This window comes from Oncorhynchus kisutch, linkage group LG14, assembly GCF_002021735.2.
Source record: "Oncorhynchus kisutch isolate 150728-3 linkage group LG14, Okis_V2, whole genome shotgun sequence".
Classification (NCBI taxonomy): Eukaryota; Metazoa; Chordata; class Actinopteri; order Salmoniformes; family Salmonidae; genus Oncorhynchus; species Oncorhynchus kisutch.
The window spans coordinates 22,714,632-22,737,309 of NC_034187.2; the positions used below are offsets into that span (position 1 = coordinate 22,714,632).

At 42.6% G+C, this 22,678-nt stretch overlaps 1 protein-coding gene across 2 annotated transcripts in view; it reads right to left on the reverse strand.

Moving 5' to 3' along the window:
* LOC109904176 (syntaxin-binding protein 6) overlaps window positions 1–22,678 on the reverse strand; it is a 125,839-nt gene that overhangs the window by 97,151 nt on the left and 6,010 nt on the right. For both annotated transcript variants that reach the window (XM_020501375.2, XM_020501374.2), the window contains exon 2: window positions 5,408–5,618. In XM_020501375.2, coding sequence (XP_020356964.1) covers window positions 5,408–5,561 — 154 coding nt within the window. In that variant the 5' untranslated portion in view covers window positions 5,562–5,618. The remainder of the gene's footprint in view (window positions 1–5,407; window positions 5,619–22,678) is intronic.

Below are 22,678 nucleotides of genomic sequence, written 5' to 3' on the forward strand. Positions count from 1 at the left end.
ATGCTGAAAGGGATATTCAAATGTCAATGTTTTTTTTAAACATCTACCCTTCTTTGTAAGGCATTGGATAACTTCCCTGGTCGTTGTGGTTGAATCTGGGTTTCAAATTCACTGATTGACTGAGGGACCTTACAGATTGTATGTTTGTGGTACAGAGATGAGGTAGTCATTCAAAAATCATGTTAACCACTATTATTGCACACAGAGTGAGTCCATGCAACTTTTTATGTGACTTCTCAAGCATTACTCCTGAACCTAGGCTTGCCATAACAAATGGGTTGAACATTTATACTCAAGACATTTAATATTTAATTCATTGTAAAAATGCCCACCGACATTATGGTATAGTATTGTGTGGAGGCCTGTGACAAAAGAAAATCTAAATTTAATCAATTTTTAATTCAGGCTGTAACACAAAAAGTGTAAAAAAGTAAACGGGTGTGAATACCTTCTGAAGGCACTGTTGGTTGTTACAGTGAAAGTAAATGAATGAATGACACAGAAGATAGCAAGCATCCATGCCCACAACGACATCGTCTCTAGAGGAGAGCAGAAGACACTACAGTACCTCAGATTGGTTATGTAAAATGTAAATGAAGACAGGGAATCAAGTGTATACAGATGAGTTTCTTCCCAGTACTCACTTGGGACCTATTCCCACAACAAGATATGAAGGAGAGACTGGGGAGCGGGGTGGTAAAGAAGAAAGTACAGTAGGCCTACATTACAATAAACCAGGCTTTATTCTTTTAGCAATATCATACAAAACATTCCGTGATAAAAGCATATAAAGTATAAGCGAATTCATCGCAACGATCTGTTTTATATGGAAGACCATGCCCACCACCCAAAATGTTTTACTAAATAAAATGCCTCCATTTGTCAATGTGCACAATTAGTCTGTGCTTCAGTCTGATCAACTGTAGCCTACTGATAACAACCACAGATGCAGGTAGCCAAGAGACGCCTATGTGCTCTGATCCCATTTGGGCCTGGCCAGGGGAAACGTAATGTTTTTAAAACCTAAACTAGGCTTTCCCAACCCTCTCCTTGGACCCACCCCCAGACGTTTCACATTTTTTGTCTTAACCCTAAAACTGGCACACCTGATTCAGTTAGTAAAAGGCTTGAGAAGTGAACTAAAATAATCACCTCTGCCAGTTTAGGGTTAAGACAAAAAATGTGAAACGTTTAGGGGGGCCTGAGGAGAGGGTTAGGAAACGCCGGTAACCTATGCATTTATAACCTAAAATAGGCCCATTTCTTTGTGCGACGGCGGGCCCTCGATTGGTCAACCTTGAACTTGAAACATTGTATCAACTGGGACCAGCCCACAGCTAGATGGCAAACTTGCAACATTGTATTAACTATTCTGATCCCTAAGAGTTTCATGTGAAAGTGAGCTCAGGACAGACAACTGTATTTGTGTAAGGGATACAAAGTAATCAGGTATTTTATGATGTTTCCACTGGATCAGAGCATAACATTTTTTCCTTTCACATCAAGGCTTGTGGTTTACAAAAACGGAGAGAGCTGGAAAGTTTTTTCAAATAAATTAAGGAACCATTATCATTCTCGATGGATGTGTGAACTTGTTCATTTGCTGTTTGAGGTGAAGAAAAACACACTTTGAGAAGCTCCACAGCTCATTAGTGGCAAGTTCAGGAGCGTAATGGCAGAATCTACAAAGGAAAATGAATCAATCAACACAATAGTGATGACATAGTGTATGAGTGTCTTTTTAAATTACAGAAGCAAAGGCCTACATGATGTAACCCAGTATACAGCTAGCTCAGCCCTGTTCGTTTTTGTCCAATTACAGTTGTCTGTCTAAAGGAGTTTTAATATTTTCATCCTCCCTAGGGCCAGGTTCTCTTCTAGGGGGGGGGGGGGAATCTGTTCCAAAGTATTCCCACGAATACAAAAAAAAAGAGCTGTGATTGTGTCAAGGTATGATATATTTTATTTTCAAATAAACTCTTTTTGGGCTTAGTTGTGATCAATTTTCAGTGTGAAAATTATTATAATTATGTTACGGCCCCCCCAACATCTGCTCAAAAATCAGCCCACGACTGAATCTAGTTGCCTACCTCTGCTTTAGCTTGTTCTCCATCTTCTTTTTCCATTGTGAACTAACATATTTTCAGCACTTTTATTTCCATCAATGTACAAAACTAATTTACTCATGCTCGCTTGTCTCTCTTCAGCAAACATATAGTGAGCAATATGTTTGGAACATCAAATTGCAATAAAATCACAGTATCGAATCTCCATACATATTGTCACCTAGGTATCGTGATAACGAATCGTGAGGTTCCTGGCAATTGCTAGCCCTAGCAGGCATGCACACACATTCTATTACAGATACATTTCTATATGCAAGAGATGCAGATCTAGTCTAGTGGTGAATACTGATAAAAATCACACTTGTTCCAAACCTTCCTCACATAAAACCAATATTGGCTCATAAACACATCAATATAAACAAACCACTTCAGTCCAGTACATGGTCTGTCACAGCATATTGCTGCTTGATGAAAGCCGTTCACTTGAAGCTAAAAGAATAAGATGATTTATGGATTTCAATTATGCCAGGTAGAATGAACTGTTGGCACGTACACCACTCTGAAGAGACTTAAACCAGCAGGGTAGTTCTGGTCTTCAAGGTTGTGTGTAACTGATACATTCATTCCTACACTGCACATATTAAATGAGTTGAGACCTTGAGATGGCATGATTTGCTGCCAAATAATGGTTAAATAGGATTGCAGAATGGGTTAAAGTGCCACTCAGCAGCCAAGGGAAAGTGGTCTGTACCCGTTATTCTCAGTGTCTCCTAAATTAGAATGCATGACTGACTGAGTTTGAGTGCAATATTTCAGAGGATAAACAAATATTTCATTAACAATTTAAAACCCAATTTCAGTTATTTTTAAATGATTAAATTCCAAAGCAAATGTAATCCATGTAAATGGCTTTGACACTAAACCAAGCCCTAAATTGGTTTAGTGTGCCACTATATTGGCTCAGCAGAGAGCGAATTACAGTGGCAAGAAAAAGTATGTGAACCCTTTGGAATTACCTGGATTTCTGCATAAATTGGTGATCAAATTTGATCTGATCTTCATCTAAGTCACAACAATAGATATACATAGTGTGCTTAAACTAATAACACACACATTATTGTATTTTTCTTGTCTATATTGAATACATCATTTAAACATTCACATGATAGGTTGGGAAAAGTATGTGAACCCCTAGGCTAATGACTTCTCCAAAAGCTAATTGGAGTCAAATTCCCAAAATTTGAGTTTGCTATTCACAAGAAGCATTGCCTGATGTGAACCATACCTCGAAAAAAGGAGATCTCTAAAAGCCTTGATGTTCATCAGTCCACAGTAAGACAAATTGTCTATAAATGGAAAAAGTTCAGCACTGTTTTTACTCTCCCTAGGAGTGGCTGACCTGCAAAGAGGACTGCAAGAGCACAGCGCAGAATGCTCAATAAGGTTAAGAAGAATCCTAGAGTGTCAACTAGAGGTCGACCGATCAATCAGAATGGCCGATTAATGTTTCATAACAATCGGAAATGGGTATTTTTGGGCGCCGATTTTTTTAATACCTTTATTTAACTAGGCAAGTCAGTTAAGAACACATTCTTATTTTCAATGATGGCCTAGGAACAGTGTTTGCCAGCAGCTCTTCGCAAGCACAGCGCTGTTTATGACTTCAAGTCTATCAGCCTAATGGCTGGTGTAACCGATGTGAAATGGCTAGCTAGCTGGCTTGTTAGCTGGGTGTGCGCTAATAGCATTTCAAACGTCACTCGCTCTGAGACTTGGAGTAGTTATTCCCATTGCTCTGCAAAGGCCGCGGCTTTTGTGGAGCGATGGGTAACACTGCTTCGAGAGTGGCTGTTGTTGATGTGGGGGGAAGCTACACGGTTACACTGGCAATACTATAGTGCCTATAAGAACATCCAATAGTCAAAGGTATATGAAATACAAATGGTATAGAGAGAAATAGTCCTATAAATACTATATTAACTACAACCTAAAACCTCTTACCTTGGAATATTGAAGTCTCATGTTAAAAGGAACAGCCAACTTTCATATGTTCTCATGTTCTGAGCAAGGAACTCGACCATTAGCTTTTTTTACATGGCACATATTGCACTTCTATTTCTCCAACACTTTGTTTTTGCATGATTTAAACCAAATTGAACATGTTTCATTATTTATGAGGCTAAATGGATTTTTATTGATGTATTATATTAAGTTAAAAGAAGTGTTCATTCAGTATTGTTGTAAATGTCATTAAAAATAAATGTAAACAAATAAAATAATATTTATTATTATTTAAAAAAATTAAATATATATTTTTTTTTTATCGGTATCGGCGTTTTTGTCCTCCAATAATCGGTCGACCTCTAGTGTCAACTAAAAACGTACAGAAATCTCTGGAACATGCAAACATCTCTGTTGAGTCTACAATACATAAAACACTAAAAAATAATTGTGTTCATGGGAGGACGCCACTTTGCTTCCTCAGCTTGCTGTCATCAACGGAAAAATTTATTCCCAAGACATTTTGATAGGCTATCTGTCCACCAATTGAAGCGCAACAGAAGTTGGGTGATGCAACAGGACAACAACCCAAAACACAGAAGTAAATCTACAACAGAATGGCTTCAACAGAAGAAAATACACCTTCTGGAGTGGCCCAGTCAGGGTCCTGACCTCAACCCGATTGAGATGCTGTGGCATGACCTGAAGAGTGCAGTTTACACCAGACATCCCAAGAATATTGCTGAACTGAAACTGTTTTGTAAAGAGGAATGGTCTAAAATTCCTCCTGACTGTTGTGCAGGTCTGATCCACAACTACAGAAAACTGCCAAAGTAGGGTCAACCAATTAAGAATTTATACAGAAATCCAGATATTTCCAAAGGGTTCACACACTTTTTCTTGCCACTGTAGATGGTGAATTTAAGAGGACGTGTGTTGAAATGTGACTGGGGTCGTTAGCATGTTACATCAATTCCAGGCTAATAAGACTGACAGTGTGGATAACTGCTCTGGGCATGCCTCGCACAGCACACCCTAGGCCAGCAAAACATAGCCATACAAAAATACACAACAAACACACCACTGCCCTCAGGAAGCTTGTCACTTGAAGGGATATTATGACCACATGCAACAGCCATGAAACCTGTCAGTGTAGAGCAGGTCATCGTCAGCACAGAAGCCAGAGGCCCAATCATAGCAGTGGTTATCAGAATACTCAGCAGGCACATGAAGGGGAAGACTGAGAAAACCAGAGGGGAGGAAAGGATAGGGCAGGAATGGAGGAGAGGAAAATGCCAGGAGAATAACGGGAAAGAGGAAGGTAGAGGAGGTTGTAGTACCTGAGAGGCAGATGAAGGTCATGTAGTCTCCCTGTCCTCCAGTAGCCAGGAAGGGGATCTTCTTCTTGGTCCTCCTTTTCACCTGCACAGCCACCAGCATCTTCTCATCGTGGGGTGTGAACACCTCTTTGTTGATGGCTGACTTGGCACTCATCTCAGGGGAGGTAAAAGTCGTAGAGAGAGGGGGATAGGGGAGGTCGTTAGCTCTTCTCTGTGGATGGGAAGAGATAAGAGCTCATTAGTGAGTGTTAGAGGTTAGACATTGCTGAAATGGGTAAGTTATCCCAACAGACAACTTAAAGGCCTTTACATTTCAGTGTCACGTTGGTATGAGGGGTCGGGAGACAGGCGCAGGAATGCGTAATAGGAGTTTTTATTACACCCAAATTACAGCATGCCGTGTAAAGGCATGGGGACGAAAACCAAACAAACACTATACAAAACACAGGGTTGAAACCCAAACAAAAGTGAGGAGTACCTCGAATAAATAACACAAGTGCACAATGATTAACACACAGGACGAGACCCGTAATCATCTGTGAAATCCACAATGGAAAGAAAGCCAAAACACACACCACAGGTACTCACACGAAGCAACGGACATTGTAACAATAGTCTACAGGACAATGGTAAACCAAGGACACACTTATACAATTACTAATCACTGGGAATAGGGGCCAGGTGTGCGTAATGAATGTTCCGGAGGGGTCCGTGACATTCAGAAAAGAGTTGTGCAATTAATTGAGGCATATGTCATTCATTTTGACTTACGGACACACAGAGCTCAAACTTTCACATAAATGGTAAGTTTCTCAGGAACTTTCTAGCCTAAAATCAACAGCAGTCTGGCCAATATCACTGAATACTTATTGTGAAGGTGAGAAAGACACTGGTAGAAACAATACGGTTACATGCACATTATAATGTGATTATTGTGGATAGTCAGATTCATTTAATAGCTTGATTAAAATGTTGACATGCTTTGCAAGAAGAATGATTTCCCTAATAATCCTGTTTACATTGGCATCTGATATCAGGCTACCTGATGGCACTCTAATAAACACAGAAAATACCCAATCAAAATAAACGTTCTACCACAGCGAACATGTTGTTTTTGGGATGCATATTTGATTGAGTTTGGACATATAAAGTTTGTATGTGAAAACGTTAGGTTACAACTGTGACCCCGGTTCTCTGATAGTATGAGTGGGATTTCACTTATGGGATACGCCCCCAGCGTATTCGTCAGCGTATTTGCCAGAGTATTTGGCTGGACATGGAGAGACGTGTGCATCTGGGAAGGGTGTCCCTCCTACCCTATAATAAGGTCCAACGCAGCATTCAAAAATAAGCAACACATCTTCCTCGCTCATACAAGGAGGGGGTGGTCTGGTGAAATACCTCACTCATACCATCAGAGAACCGGGGTTACGGTTGTAACCTAAAGTTCTCTTTCAAGTATTAGTTTGGGTATTTCACTTATGGGATATACTGAGTCCCACATTGCCAGACAAGCTTATCCTGACGACCAACTGCCCTGTGCGATATATCACACAAATGGGCCTTATTCGCAGAAGATCCTACACGTAAAACAGTATGCACCATGGAGCCTATAAAACTTTGCAAATGTATGAGGCGAAGCCCAACTCGCTGGATAGATATGCCCTTAAGTAAAGCCTAGGATGTAGCCATTCCTCTAGTGGAATGAGCCCGTAACCAGCAGGAGACTGAAAACCCTTACTTGTGCAGGCCAAAGCAATAGCCCCCACTATCCAGTGGGAGAGGCATTGTTTAGTGAGCACTTTACCTGTGTGAGGTTTCGCCCAGGAAAAAAACATTTGATCACATTTTCTCAATCCCTTAGTCCTGGGCACAACATATGTGCCCAGGACTAAGGGCACAACATATGCAACCGTTGATGTACAGGCGAAGAAAACAGTGGGGGATAAAAAGCTACCAGTTCAAGGGGAAGACACATTTCAAAGATGGGTTAATAATCTTAGGGGTAAAGGCGGGGTTAGGCCGCAATGATACCCTATTGTTACCAGGTGTAAATGGTGCACATGGCGAGTGCACTGACAGTGCGTGAATGACACTTACTCCAGGGGCTCAAAAGGCTGTTGGCATAGAGCATCCAAAACAATTGACAAATCCCATGACGGGGCCAGCAGTTTGGATACTGGGAAGCAAACGACGTGTCCCCTTCATAATATGGGCAACAAGGGGGTGTTGCCCCACTGCCGTGCTCCCAAAACCCACATGACAAACCGAAATAGCTACAAAATATACTTTAATAATAGAAAAAGCCTTTCCTTTTTCCTACTAATTCCTGTAGAAACAACAGGATTATAGGGACAGAGCACTGGAACGGCACTCTGTGATTTAGTGCACCATTCCTCAAATAGGCGCCATTTACAATTATAAAGGGACCTGGTGGATGAGGCTCTAGCACTCTGAATAGTTGAAATTACATTTTGGAGGAAGCCCGGCAGTGTTCAAGTTGAACCATAAGGCAACAAGGGAAAAAGGAAAGGCTTTTTCTATTATTAAAGTATATCTTGTATCTATTTCGGTTTGTCATGTGGGTTTTGGGAGCACGGCAGTGGGGCAACACCCCCCTTGTTGCCAGGCCCAGAGTGCCACCCCTCGCGCCTGGCAAAGTTGGTCCTGAGCAGGGGGAGGGGCCACGGATGACAGCAGAGTAGTTGAGTGATCTCCTGTAGCCAATATTTCTCTGGCCAATGTGGTGCTATTAGTGTGAGAGAGAGACCCTTCTCCTGCACCCTGGCTCGGGTGGTGGAAATCAGGGCCAGTGGGGATAATGCATACAGGAGGACGCGTGGCCACTCATGCGCCAACTCCCATCGTGCATCCCGATCCCTCGCGGAAACTAACAGTGGACACTGAGTACTCTCCATTGATGCATATCGATCCACTGCTGGCATGCCGAAGTACATCAAAACCTGATTGGTTACCTCTGGGTGGAGCTTCCCCTCTCTGTATAGAGGGTTCCCTCTGGCAAGTAAATCTGCCCCCAGATATAGTACTCCTGGTACATGAGTAGCTCTCAGTGACTGGAGATGCACACTGCTCCACATAATCAGTATGTGTGCCCGTGTGTGTAAGTGGGGGGATAGCAGTCCCCCTTGTCTGTTTATGTACTCCACAACAGTGGTATTGTCTGTTCTGACTAGAACATGACGCACCTCCAGAAATGGGAGGAACAACATTAATGCTAAGGACACTAAGGAGCTCCAGGCAGTTTATGTGAGTAGATCGGAGATGGGGTCCCCACACCCCGTTGACTGTTCTGCCCTCATGAGTCACACCCCAACCCGAGAAAGATGAGTGCGTGGTGACTACTTTTCTGGATAAAACATTGCCCATCTGGGCACCCTGTGACAGAAATGTCTGGTGTCTCCAGGAGTACAGTGCTACCATGCAGTCTATGGAGATCTGTACATGGTGATGTTTGTGACGTATTAGGCTCAGACCTAGAGAAGAAACCCAGCATTGAAAGCTTCTCATATTCAAACATCCTAATGGGATGACTACTAAAGTCGATGCCATCAAACCTAGCAGCCTCAGGCATGTTTTGAATGAGACCAGGTTCCCTCTGTGAAACAGTGCTAGGCCATCTTGGAATGTTCTTATACATTTCACTGAAAGGCGAGCTTTGAATGATACCGAATCTAATACTAAACCTAGGAAAGAGATTATCTGCATGGGAATCATAACACTCTTTACTGTGTTTATTCTGAAACCTAGAAATGTCAGGCGTTCCAATAGTAGCTGACTGTTCTAGGACCTCATCTCGATTGAGTGCACAGCAGCCAATCGTCTATGTACGTCATCAGCCGAATGCATCGGTACACTTCATAAAAACACGAGGTGACAGTGAGAGGCTGAAAGGGAGTACCAGAAATTCATAGATTATGCCTTGATTATTGAATCTGATACATTTCCTGTGAGGGTATTTTGAGATGTGAAAGTAAGCGTTCTTGATGTCGATGTATACGAACCAATCGCCTGGGTGCACAGAATGTAGCAGAGCAGTGTGTTTCAACATTCTGAACGTGTACTTTCTTAGTGTGAAGTGACATTGGGGAGTGTTTGTGAGACAAGAGGGGGGCCTTGTAGGAGCATCTACCTGAACATGGTCTCTTCTCTTTGGGCTGTACCCTGTGACACACCAACTTGGACCAAGTACGCCGGAAGAACTGGGAACTTGCACCATGGAACAGGCTCAGCAGAGGAGATAGAACTGGGCTTGGGGGAGGCCGTTCTCACCTCTCTGGCGATGGGGACATCACTAAGCCATCCGCTTCTTTCTCCTTATCCCTTGGGTGGGGTTAGGAGCAGGTGCCATGGGTGGGAAGGGAGGCTTCTTAGACCAGGGCCCCTTAGGGCCCAATATTCTTTGCAGCCCTGGGCTCACAGCCTGGGGATCTTAAAGGTCGAGAAGGGTTGACCTGCTGCAGCCTGGGCGAAGGTGCGGCGAGGTACATGGGAGGCACTGAGCTTCACCCTCCTACTTTTTCTCCTCGCACCATTTCTGCATCATCTCAACAGTGGGACCGAAAAGGCCTTTAGGGTCTACTGGAGCATCCAGAATCTTCAGCTTCTCACTATCGGACACCGTAGATAGGAGAGGGCTTGATGGATCAACCTGGGATATCATGAGCCCCATCGCTCTTCCTGACGCCTGGACAGAGGCTTTAAGCAGATACAGGTTGAGGTCTGTGGCAATACAGATCTCAGCCCACAGTCCCGGGTCCAGTGTGACCGCTAGCTCCTCCTGTAGCTCAGCCTGGTATGCAGAGAGCATGGAGGCGGTGCCGAGAGCCCTCACTGCTGTGGCGACCGACCTGTAGTCCTTCTCTGTCACAGAGGACTGGAAGCACTCGTACTTGGTTGGTAAACTGGGGAGAGTCAAGATCATGGAGGACTTCTGGCTGGGGTGTAGATGGGAAGCCACCAGGGGTTCGATGGGGCATGTGGGCCAGCCCAATCCCTGTTATGTCAAAGCAGTCCAACACTGACCCACCATGGACAGCGTTCTCGGAGAAGAAAGGTGTACTCCAGTTACAGGTAACCTCCTCCAGACATTCTGGGAAGACTGGTAGTAATTGCCTGGCTGCATGTTTGGCTTTGGGTAGCCTCTTACCCTCATAGCGGGATGTGTTGGTCTCTGCTACTGCATTGGGATGGGGAATCACAAGTTTATTCACAGCACGTTTGCACACATCCTGCAGGTCCACACCGAGAACTGGTGGGGATGGCACCTCACCTGCTTGTCCGGTTTCAGATTCCCTGGCAGGAGGCTTGGTGGCCTGGCCTGAGGGGATGAAGGAGTCTTCTTTTCCATTCGATGATTCCGAAAGGAGGCTGTCGGAAAACCCTGTGGAGTCATTATCGTCTCCAATCAGGAATCCCGACAGAGAGGCCGCGAGGTCGTTGCTGAAGTCCTCCAACAGCGGGGCAATGGCGTCGAGCTGGTTGCCCCAGCTAGCGCTAGCCATCGCTCCACGATTCCCTGTGGGGATATCCATTGCCTCTGGTGACACATCGGGGGCGCTGGCCCCCCATGTTAGGGTCATGTTGACTCAGGCTAGCTTGGCGTGCTTCCCTTTGAAGAGGGCACAATGTGGACAGGAGCCACCGGAGGCTTCCTGGGCATGTTGCAGCACACCGAGTGGGTGTCTTTGGCCGATATCGTGTTTCCACAGGAGCAGATTCTTCACAGATGCTTTTGTCACCATAGCTTGGATGCTATGCTTTTAGCTGCCAGAAAAAAACTAGAATGGTCCGATAACCCACTAATCGCTAGCTATCTCCGACAGTGGCACTTGGTGTGATGGCTGGATACCGTTTCCGAAACAACAGATTAGAAAGGATAGATTGGTGTAGCTAGTAAAAGCTTTTCTTGAAGTAAAACCAAAAAAGCTAGCTAGCTTGCTAACAACTAATCACTGTTTGGATACAGCTAACTAGGTCGTGAACAAGTTAGCCGTGTCTCAGCTGTACCTCTTCCTCCCTCAAATACTTTTCTTCTAACTATGGTGAAGGAAAATGGTCACCACTGCACAGTCCAGAGAATAGGGCCTGGCGAGTGAGTTAAGCTCACGCCTGTGGACAGTTTAGCTAGTTCTGGAAAATGCAGTCGTGTCGAGGTAAGCTTTCTGATGAAAAGTCGAGAAGAGGTGTTTGAATGACTCAGAGATGCTGCGTTGTACCGTTTATACGGTTGAAGGGGCACCCTTCTCCGACACACGTCTCCACGTCCAGCCAATCATGGCTAGTGTAATAAAGGCTTCTGACGAATACGCTGGGGACGTATCCCAATAGTGAAATACCGAAACGAATACTTGAAAGAGAACTACTTCTAAGATGCATATATTCAGTTGTTCCGGACACACTTCACTCACACTAAAGAGGGAGGCTCACTCAGCTGGTGCTAGCACATGTGCAGATCAAATACACAGCTGGAACCCCGATTAAGGGTGTTTAGATGTCCTAATAATTCAAAAGATTACTGAGAAACCCAGGCATTTTAATTGGCGTATGCTTACGTCAATTTTGACCTTGAGCCGATTAAGAAAAGCAGAGTAAAGGTATTTACATAACTATTGCATAACCTGCCTACTGCCATAATCAGTTCAATTATTAGTGAACATGTAAACGTACTCAATGTCTTTGTTACATATCAGGAGAAATCACATGCACCCAGAAATCACATTGTGAAAGCAGTGAGACTTTAGTCCCGGAAGAAATAAAAGCAAAATAGCCCTGACATCTATTGACTGCTCTGTGCTTTCCAGTCCCCTCCACTGCAATCTCATTTCAGAAACATTCTACTCTCCAAAAGAAACAGCCCCATAAAATAATGTAATGCCACAGTGAGAGACTGCCTCCAATATCGAAAAATGGGCTGTCATCTCTGTGTGGGGCAAATAATGGTGGCAGGTAGCCTAGTGGTTAGAGTGTTGGGCCAGTAACCGAAAGGTTGCTAGATCGAATCCCCGAGCTGACAAGGTGAAAATCTGTCCTTGAAGAAATCAGTTAACCCACTGTTCCTAGGCCGTCATTGTAAATAAGAATTTGTTCTTAACTGACTTGCCTAGTTAAATAAAGGTGAAGTAATTTTTTAAAATGACATCTCTTTTACTACGCAGGCAATGTTCCTTCCCAGATCTGCTGCAAAATGTAAATGACTCAGTGAACAGCCATTACATTTTCCGTTATTGTAAACACCTTATTAAATGTTACTTTGTTCACATTATGCACGGACAGTTCCTCAGACAATGGAATCGGAACACCCAGGTTCCAAACACTGTGTGCTTTGCTGATAGTGTCAGAGAAAGCTGTGGCTGCAATAAATGCAGGATGTGGTTGTAAACAATAGTGTTTAATTGGGTCCAAATGCTCTCCGGAGAACTATGGATGGAGTTTAATCATTGTCTCAACCACAGACAGAGCGGTGGTGATACACCAATCTGTCACTCACGACAAATGCTAAATGAATTACAGAGGAACAGCACACTGAAAAACAATGCCCTCATCAATTTGGATTGCCAATAAGCAGGCCAAATATACTTGTTTTTCACAGTGCAGTGAGATTCAAAAGAGTAATTGGCTGTTGAGGAGGAGAAGCACGGAAACTATAGTTTCACAGAAACAGCCTGCAGTATTTGACGAGTAACCTTGCTATACAGAAGTCTGCTTATACAAGTCTGCTTATACTTTAAACTTGAAAAAGCTGTTAGTGTTTCCCCTACTATTAATTAGTCTTGGCGGAGCCCAAACCTAACCGAGCGCTGTAAAACACTGAACAGCTATCCGTCTTTGTCCTCAACAGTCCAGCTTTCAAAAACATCAGGCTACTGTATGTGGCCAGGAAAATATTCTGGGCGTTCTTGAAAACAATACATATAGACAAGTATTTCTGAAAAGTCTAGAGACATCATGATTTGGTCCACAAAAGCTAGTTGTTTCAGACATTTGAAATGCTGAATCATGAATGGTGCAGCATCTGGTGAGAGTTAGTTCTAAGCATTGGCTCAGAGTCCGTTTCTACTTCTAGGTACTCCTATCCACAGGGTAAAGTTAGGTAACAGTGAACACTATGGTAGTACACACTCACTTACACCACGGCGACTCAACTGGCCATAAAAAAAACAAATAGTAGCAAAACAATCCATCTCATTCAATGACATCATCACCAGATGATAAAGCTCTTAACAAAATGGGACTGAGTAAACAAAACACAAGCAAAGATTTATTTGAAGAGCAACTAGCCAACAAAAATATCTTTACATGGAATGTTTAAAACATCCAACCCCTAAATCTACTGACTCTAGACATACCTACTCATTCAAGGGTTTTTCCTTTACTTTTACTATGTTCTACATTGTAGAATAATAGTGAAGACGTCAAAACTATGAAATAACATCTATGGAATCACGTACTAACCAAAAAGTGTTAAACAAATAAAAATATATTTTAGATTCTTATAAGAAGCCACCCTTAGACATGATTACCGCTTTGCACACTTTTTTTAGCGTTCTCTCAACTAGTTTCATGAGGTAATCACCTGGAAGTGTGTGCCTTGCTAAAAGTATTTTTGTGGTATTTCATCCTCTTAATGCGTCTGCTGCAGAGGATAAGTTCATTAGAGTTACCAGCCTCAGAAATTGCAGCCCAAATAAATACTTCACAGAGTTCAAGTAACAGACATCTCAACAACAACTGTTCAGAGGAGACTGCGTGAAATCAGGAAATTCCATGCGTGTTTCATGGTCGAATTGCTGCAAAGAAACCACTACTAAAAGACACCAATAAGAAGAAGAGACTTGCTTGGGCAAAGAAACACAAGCAATGTACATTAGATTGGTGGAAATCTGTCCTTTGGTCTGATGAGTCAGAATTTGCGATTTTTGGTTCCAACCGCGGTGTCTTTGAGAAAAAGTAGGTGAACGGATGATATCCGCATGTGTGGTTCCCAACGTGAAGCATGGATGAGGAGGTGTGATGTGTGGGGATGCTTTGCTGGTGACACTGTCTGTGATTTATTTAGAATTCAAGGCACACTTAACCAGCATGGCTTCCACAGCATTCTGCAGCGATACGCCACCCCGACTGGTTTGCGCATATTGGGACTATCATTTGTTTTTCAACAGGACACTGACCCAAAACACACCTCCAGGTTGTAAGAGATTTGACCAAGAAGGAGAATGATGGAGTGCTGCATCAGATGACCTGGCCTCCACAATCACCCAACCCAATTGAGATGGTTTGGGATGAGTTGGACTGCGTGAAGGAAAAGCAGCCAAGTGCTCAGCATATGTGGGAGCTCCTTCAAGACTGTTGGAAAAGCATTCCAGCTGAACCTGGTTGAGAGAATGCCAAGAGTGTGCAAAGCTGTCATCAAGGCAAAGGGTGGCTACATTGAAGAATCTAAAATATATTTTTATTTGTTTAACACTTTCCTGGTTACTACATGATTCCATGCGTGTTATTTCATAGTTTTGATGTCTTCGCTATTATTCTACAATGTAGAAAATAGTAAAAATAAAGGAAAACCCTTGAATGAGTAGGTGTGTCCAAACTTTTGACTGGTACTATAAAAGTGTACACATGCCCTGAAATGGCTGTGCAGAAAGTTGTTTTTCCTTGTTCAGCTTCCTATAAAAACAGAAACAGCTTTGTTCTACCGCCATCTCAGTCCACTGGTGCACTACCAATCTCTGTACAAAGGAGTCTTCTGATACAAGGTGCTGGATCAGTAATTCAATCAATTGAAGTGAGGACAATGCTCTTCATTACTCCTCTTCTCAAATGAATAAAACCTATGAAAACCTTGATTTATTTTGAGTGGGCCTCAATCATATGAAGACAATAGGAAACCTGAATGCAACAAGTCACTACGACAGGTGTAGAGAGTCAGGGAAAGCGAGAGAGAAAAAAAGTTAGAGAGCTTCCTAGCAGTGAATCTCGCCAATAGCTGAAATCCTGGGAGTCTCTACCGATCCACTACAGTCCTCCAGCTGAGATAGAAGGTTCCCCCTGTGTCTCTCCAAGCTGTTGACAGACCGTGGGGAGTCCATATCCTGCTTCAGGTGGGAGACTGAAGCGTGAGGGATGGAAGGGAAGACTTGAGAGATAGGAGGGGTGGATTTCACTTTTCAGGAATGGCGGTGAAATGACTGATGTTTTGAATTACATCAGCCTCATGTCCCGGCACTGCTTGGCTATGGTGAAAATTACACTCACGCTGTAGCCCTGTCTGTCACCACATTTTCCAGTGCCAATCACCCCCTTTCCCAGCAACACTTCATTCACTGTACCTTGCTAAGCAGTGAAAGGAGGGAGCAGTCTTTCCTCTCGCCCAGCGTGTTAATGCGAAATCTGCTCACAAACTCTCCAGAGGCCACTTCAGAAAGGGGGATTTGACTTAGCGCCACAGCCAAGACTTTACGTACTCCCCTCTAACCCTTTCCCCGTTTCCTTCTTCACACAGGCCAATATAAACCAGGCTAAGGAGAGAGCGTCACAATGACAGGACAGGACTTTCTGCCACTCAAAGCCAGTTGAATGAGTTCAGCATCTTATATAATTGCCCAACACTGATAAAAACTACCAGAAACAACTAATTCCATTCCAAGTGTAATCTTATGTATAGAGAGAAAAGGAAAGCTGTTACAGCTACTTTGCTCAGAAATGTATAGTAAATGTAGAAAGGTTAGGGTTAAACAGCCCGTTGAAGAAACGGGAAGGATCTGAAGTGCTAGATGCAAGTGTGAGCTAATCAACCCACAATGGGAACGTACGCTGCCTGCTGGGATGCCAAGATGTTGGGATTCTCGCTCTCTGGGCCGTGTCCAGTGTTGTTTTCAGATGGCAGTTTGCGGATCGAGCCAACGAGACGGTGATAAGAGGGGGAGTCACATTCCTGGGGCTTATCTTCCATTCATATTCCTTAGAGAATGCCCAACACAGGAATTAACAGCTACTCTTTAGCTCAACTAGAGTATGGGTGAGCGTGTGTGTGTGTGTGTGTGTGTGTGTGTGTGTGTCTCTAACAGAGTAGAGTGCAGACAGGATGTTGAGAGCTTCAAATCAGTTGCCTTTCAGAGGAATTTGAATTTTAAATGATGGAAATAGGATTTATTCCAAAAAGAATACAGATTTTTCAGTGGGACAGCATATGGCAGGGAACACATTGCTCAAAACGGTTGCAGTATGTAGAAGATAGTGTAGGCCTAACTTGAAATGTTCCACAACAGGTTTGTGATCGAGATGCAACAAATGGAACATTTTGCTTAACGTTTAAACTGCCATTTTTTAAAAACCAGTTTACCATTAAAACGATAAATAAATCCATGTCATTTCACAATGCAGATAAATGGTTATATTACATACATAATGTAGGCTATGACCGCTAGCACTGGGCAATGAAGTGATACAGACTTTTTCTACATTTTGTTACATTACAGCCTTATTCTAAAATGTATTCAATTGTTTGTTTTCCTTCTCATCAATCTACACAAAAAAAACATAACGACAAGGCAAAAACAGGTTTTTAGAAATGTTTGCTGATTTATTATTATTATTTTTTTTTTCATTTACATAAGTATTCAGACCCTTTACTAAGTATTTTGCGAAAGCACCTTTGGCAGCGATTACAGCCTAGAGTCTTCTTGGGTTTGCGCCACAAGCTTGGCACACCTGTATTTGGGGAGTTTCTCCCATTCTTCTCTGCAGATCCTCTCAAGCTCTGTCAGGTTGGATGGGGAGCGTTTTTCAGGTCTCTCCAGAGATGTTTGATCGGGTTCAAGCCCGGGGTCTGTCTGGGCCACTCAAGGACATTCAGAGACTCCTGCATTGTAGTGGCTGTGTGCTTAGGGTTGTTGTCCTGTTGGAAGGTGAACCTTCACCCCAGGCTGGAGGTCCTGAGAGCTCTGGAGCAGGTTTATCATCAATGATATCTCTGTACGTTACTTCGTTAATCCTTCCCTCGATCCTGACTAGTTACCCAGTCCCTGCCCCTGAAAAACATCCCCACAGCATGATGCTGCCACCGCCATGCTTCACGGTAGGGATGGTGCAAGGTGTCCTCCAGATGTGACACTTGGTCACACTTAGTCTTGGTTTCATCAGACCAGAGAATCTTGTTTCTCATGGTCAGAGTCCTTAGAGTGCCTTTTGGCAAACTCCAAGCGGACTGTCATGTGCCTTTTACTGAGGAGCGGCTACCATTCATGCCTGTTTGGTGGAGTGCTGCATTGGTTGTCCTTCTGTGGAGATGGGAGAACATTCCAGAGGAACTCTAGAGCTCTGCCAGTGACCATCGGGTTCTTGGTCACCTCCCTGACCAAGGCCCTTATCCCCCCATTGCTCAGTTTGGCTGGGCGACCAGCTCTAGGAAGAGTCTTGGTGGTTCCAAACTTCTTCCATGTAATAATGATGGAGGCCACTGTATTCTTAGGGACCTTCAATGCTGCAGAAATATGTTGGTACCCTTCCCCAGATCTGTGCCTCGACACAATCCTGTCTCGGAGCTCTACAGACAATTCCTTCGAACCCATGGCTTAGTTTTTGCTCTGACATGCATTGTCAACTCTGTGACCTTAAATAGACAGATGTGCGCCTTTCCAAATCATGTCCAACCAATTGAAATTACCACAGGTGGATGCCAATCAAGTTTAAACATCTCAGGTAGGGTCAATGGAAACAGGATGCACCGGAGCTCAATTTCGAGTCTCATAACAATGGGTCTGAATACTTAAGAGAAACTCCCCAAAATCAGGTGTGCAATCTTGTAGCGTCATTCCCAAGAAGACTCGAGGCTGTAATCATTGCCAAAGGTTCTTCAACAAAGTACTGAGTAAATGTTCTGAATACGTAAATGTGATCAGTTTTTTATTTTTAATACATTTGCAAAAATGTCTAAACCTTTTTTTGTTGTCATTATTGTGTATAGATTGATGAGGACTTAAATGGGTTTTTTAAATCCATTTTTGAATAAGGCTGTATGGCATGTCATACTAATTTTGTCCAGACAGCGACAGATACATAGGCTACATATAGTAAGGCAGAGGTGCACTGCTTCGCTCGCTCAGATGCCTTCTCCGGTGAGATACTGTAGTTTCAGCCACTTGTGTATGGAAGGAAAGTTTGCAGTGCACTGTTCGGATGCTGAAATTATTTTTGATGAACGTGTGAAGGTAACCTATTTGAAGTGATTTGTTTGACAAATCAGATGAACTGGTTGTATTCATGGCACCTTAAAAAGGTAATACATTTTTTACAGTTAAATGACATAAAACTAGCCTCTGCCTGGGGCCTCCAATCACCCAGTCTAAACTTTATCTTGCCATTTCTTGGCTTGCAATGTCTAGCAACTTCAGTAAAGCAGGGCCTATCAACAATGAATAAGCTAGGATATTCTACACGCAACAGACTGAACACACCCTTGCTTCATTAGCAAAGAGAAAGAGCAGGTGAGCCAGTTGCACAGTGATTAAGATATTATGGGGGGGGGGGGTAGCCTATCCTAGAGAAATTTGAAATGAAATAAGTTTGCCAATATGGGTGATTGTGAATGGTACAATTGCTGGCTACAACAATCAAACTAGTAGTAGTAGTTTACAAAAATTTGGGCAATGACAAGCAGTGTTTTCCATAAACTCAGAGTAGCCAGCCAGAAGAAAAAGTAACCAGTAAGGCTCCCCTGGGTGAAGACATTTTTGCCAAACAAGCTATATTTTGGTGGCCTCTGGTACATTCCAAGGATTGTATTTCCAACAAGCAACTATCAGGAAATAACACTGAAAACAAATGCACACTGACAGTGTTAGCTTCATCAGCTGTATGATATAAAACACAGGAAAAAATATTTGGACTGCACTGGACCTTTAAAAAAATCCTTTAAGACTGCCATCTTCCACAGGCTTCAAGTTTCTTTTTCGGAGACTCTTTCTTAGCTATCTGCATTGCAGGTATTATTTTAGCTCTTACACAGGTGTTGAACATGAGCCTTGATACACAGAACGCAGCTGTTTTAACCTTTGACCCCAGATGTCATTTATTTTACCTCCTCTTTCATATGAGCCCATAAGTTTTGTATAAAAAATTTGGGGTCCCTCTCAACCAAGGTTTCACTTCACATTTCCATATCATGAAACTCATGTTATATACAGTGTCAGTGTCTCTGATCACAATGTTTGATGTACAGTTACAAGATGACATGGCATCACACTCTGGGTTGATCTGAACAGAATGGACATATGTTTGTCTATTGTGAAGAAAATTAGTAGCAAAACACGCATCTGAATCCACTTTACTATGCGCACAATAATTGTGATCCATTTGTCGGAATTTCCCTGTGAAAGCCGAACACTAAGATTGTATTTTATACCTTAGTAATGTTGGCAATAGAATAGCAAGCTTTCAAATGATGCCCTCCTGCCCAGATTGCGATTTATAAAATGGGCAGTTTTTAGATTGCGTAAACAACAACAGTAATTGTATGATGGTGGGGATGAAGTGCTATGTTCCAAACAAAACAACTACATGTGTGCTTGCTCTGGTTCCTCGACTGCACAGCTAGGAGAGATAACAAAAAGCACTATATAGTTGAAGACTCTTCTTTGAGTCATAAAAGTGCATTGAAATTACTTAGGAACTGTGCGTGTGTGGTCACCAGTTAGTCCTCTCATTCAAACACTTGTCGTTGTGTTGTCTTATGTTGCCCCTACCCCACATTTTCTTTTTTGGATCCAGTCGTGTCAGGTGAACGGTTGTGTCCCAAACTTTGGAATAATAATTTTGCCATAATCGCCAAACTGTTCCCTTTCAATTGTTACCATGCTTATGTGTATGTTTTCATATTTCTTCTGTAAGAAACATTCAAATGTATCCCTATCCATATAGCCAATTCCCACGAGTGTAAAAGGTTAAGAGTGAGACAACAGTAACACTTTGAAGAGCGATCCCTCATCAACACAGATGGTGCTTGTTACCCCACATAAAATTATAGAGTGACCGCACCATCTACCCTGCTGGCTTGGGGCTGTCAGTGCCAGCTAATGATGCATCAGTGTTTACCTCAGGGAAACAGGGTGATGGTAAAGATGCCAAAACCACAAAGAAAAAAAACACTCCTCCTCAGTAAATTATTATTAGCTTGGGTCTCTATATTGGTTTATAATGTATACTATTTAGATGTTGACAAAAGCTATCTGTCTTATTTTGGGAAGTACACATGCTGTGAAAAGATCTCACTGACACACTTGGGGATATATTTTAAAGCAGAAGGATGATGTGAATAATACAGAACATGGTTGCTTTGAACTCTGAACCTGAACACATCTATGTGACTTGAAGACCTTTTGTAGCCATACATACTGTCATGTATGCACAGTAGTTCTGTTTCACACACCTTTTCCTCCTGAGTTCGCAAATAAACAAGCAACATCATGGACTCAGCAGCCCAGTCTATTTGGAAACAATACAGAAGGATTCTTCTTTGGCAACAATCCACTTGTTGGGCCAAATCCCTTGTGGAACACCAATCTAAGGGCATAAAATGCTACATTTCCTTCAAGGTTTTCTTCAATTACTGAAGCCTGTATACTTTAGAGCTGCCACTGCAACTAATTTTGTTATGGCATATCTCTGCCACAGTACACTGAACAGAAGCACATAAACCTCTCCCCTCTCTGCACAGGGAGGACGGACAGGAGGATTAATCCATTTTACTGGGTGACTCAGCTGCAGTTGAGATGAGGGCTGCATGATGCCAGCCAGACATGGGGAAGCCATGAATCACACAGCAGAAAGCCCCCAAAATGATCTCATTCTTTATAGCCTGGCACCCTGTGACAATAAACCACTTTGGAGAGGGAGCAGTAGGCTAGACAAGGCCGGGCTGAATGAATAACCAGAAAAACAACAGTCAACAGAACTTTCTAAATGGTCTGCAGAGGAGCTGCCATTAGTTTTAGCCTACAGGTAAGACAAATATGAATATTACAAGCAGTGTTTACATAGCTTCTATGGATCTTTCCCTTTAAAACTAACAAGTATCCAAACCTGCTGACATAAGCAAATTATTCAAGCAATGGATCACCTAAAATGGCCCTAGCTGTTTTGGTTCTGCATGAACCATTGTTTTCCAAAGGGCTTTTTCCACCTTTGGCTCAAATACAAACTCCAGCTCAAGGCCTTTACAGACTGTACGTCAGATTCAGTCTTTTAAGATTATCACGTCACCTAATAAAAATCTTGATATCAACTTGGCCAGATTATACAATTTGATTCAGTTCTGTCTTCGCATTCTGCGATTGGCTTATGAGGCTTCATCAGCAAACGTAGACGACATCAACTGCAGGATGTATTTGATCTGTGCATGTGCCAGCACCAGCTTCACTCTACGCTTATGAGCGGCTGAAGTGAGTTTGGAAAAACTAAAAGTATGCATCTTAGAAATAGTTCACATATAAAAATGTCTGAATTCAGAATCAAAATAGGCTTCTGCAAAATAACACGGTCGCTGTGGTAGAATACTTTGATTGACGATTTTGTGCATTGATCAAACTCATATCAGGTAGCCTGATTTCAGATGTGTCAAGTAAACAAGATTAAAGAAATTCTTCTTGCAAAGCATGTAAATGTTTAAATCGAATTTATATTAAATCTGACTAGTCACAATAATCGTATTATTGTGTGCATACTCAAGAAGGCCAAGTTCCTATTGGTCAGTCACCAGGATTGACTCATAACACCAGCCACACACTACACGATAAAGACAAAATAATTGACACTATCAGAACTTTGACGGAGCCTAAGACTGCACGTAGTGGTACTTAAAAGCGGTAGACCTAGACCCTGTCATAATGAACGAGTCAAGATGTCCGACAAGACCTAAGAATTTCCCCACAACAAAATCAGACATTGAGACACCAAAATCGTGGCATAAGACAGCTAAAATTATAAAGTCTATGGGGTGCTTCAACTCTAGCTGGTCACTATGGAACTAGGCAAACAAGGATTTTCAGAGGGAAATTATTTTGTATCCATCTAATTAATTTATATATTTTTTTAGACTTGCTACATAATAATTTGACTTAAAATTGAGCATTGTTTTTTATATTTGACCAAATCCAATACGCTAGGCTTTAAGTGGTGACATTCTAATATTGTGGGATGGCAAGGATACAGTAACATGCACATCTGCATGAACTAATGACCAGTAAATTGCAACACAGT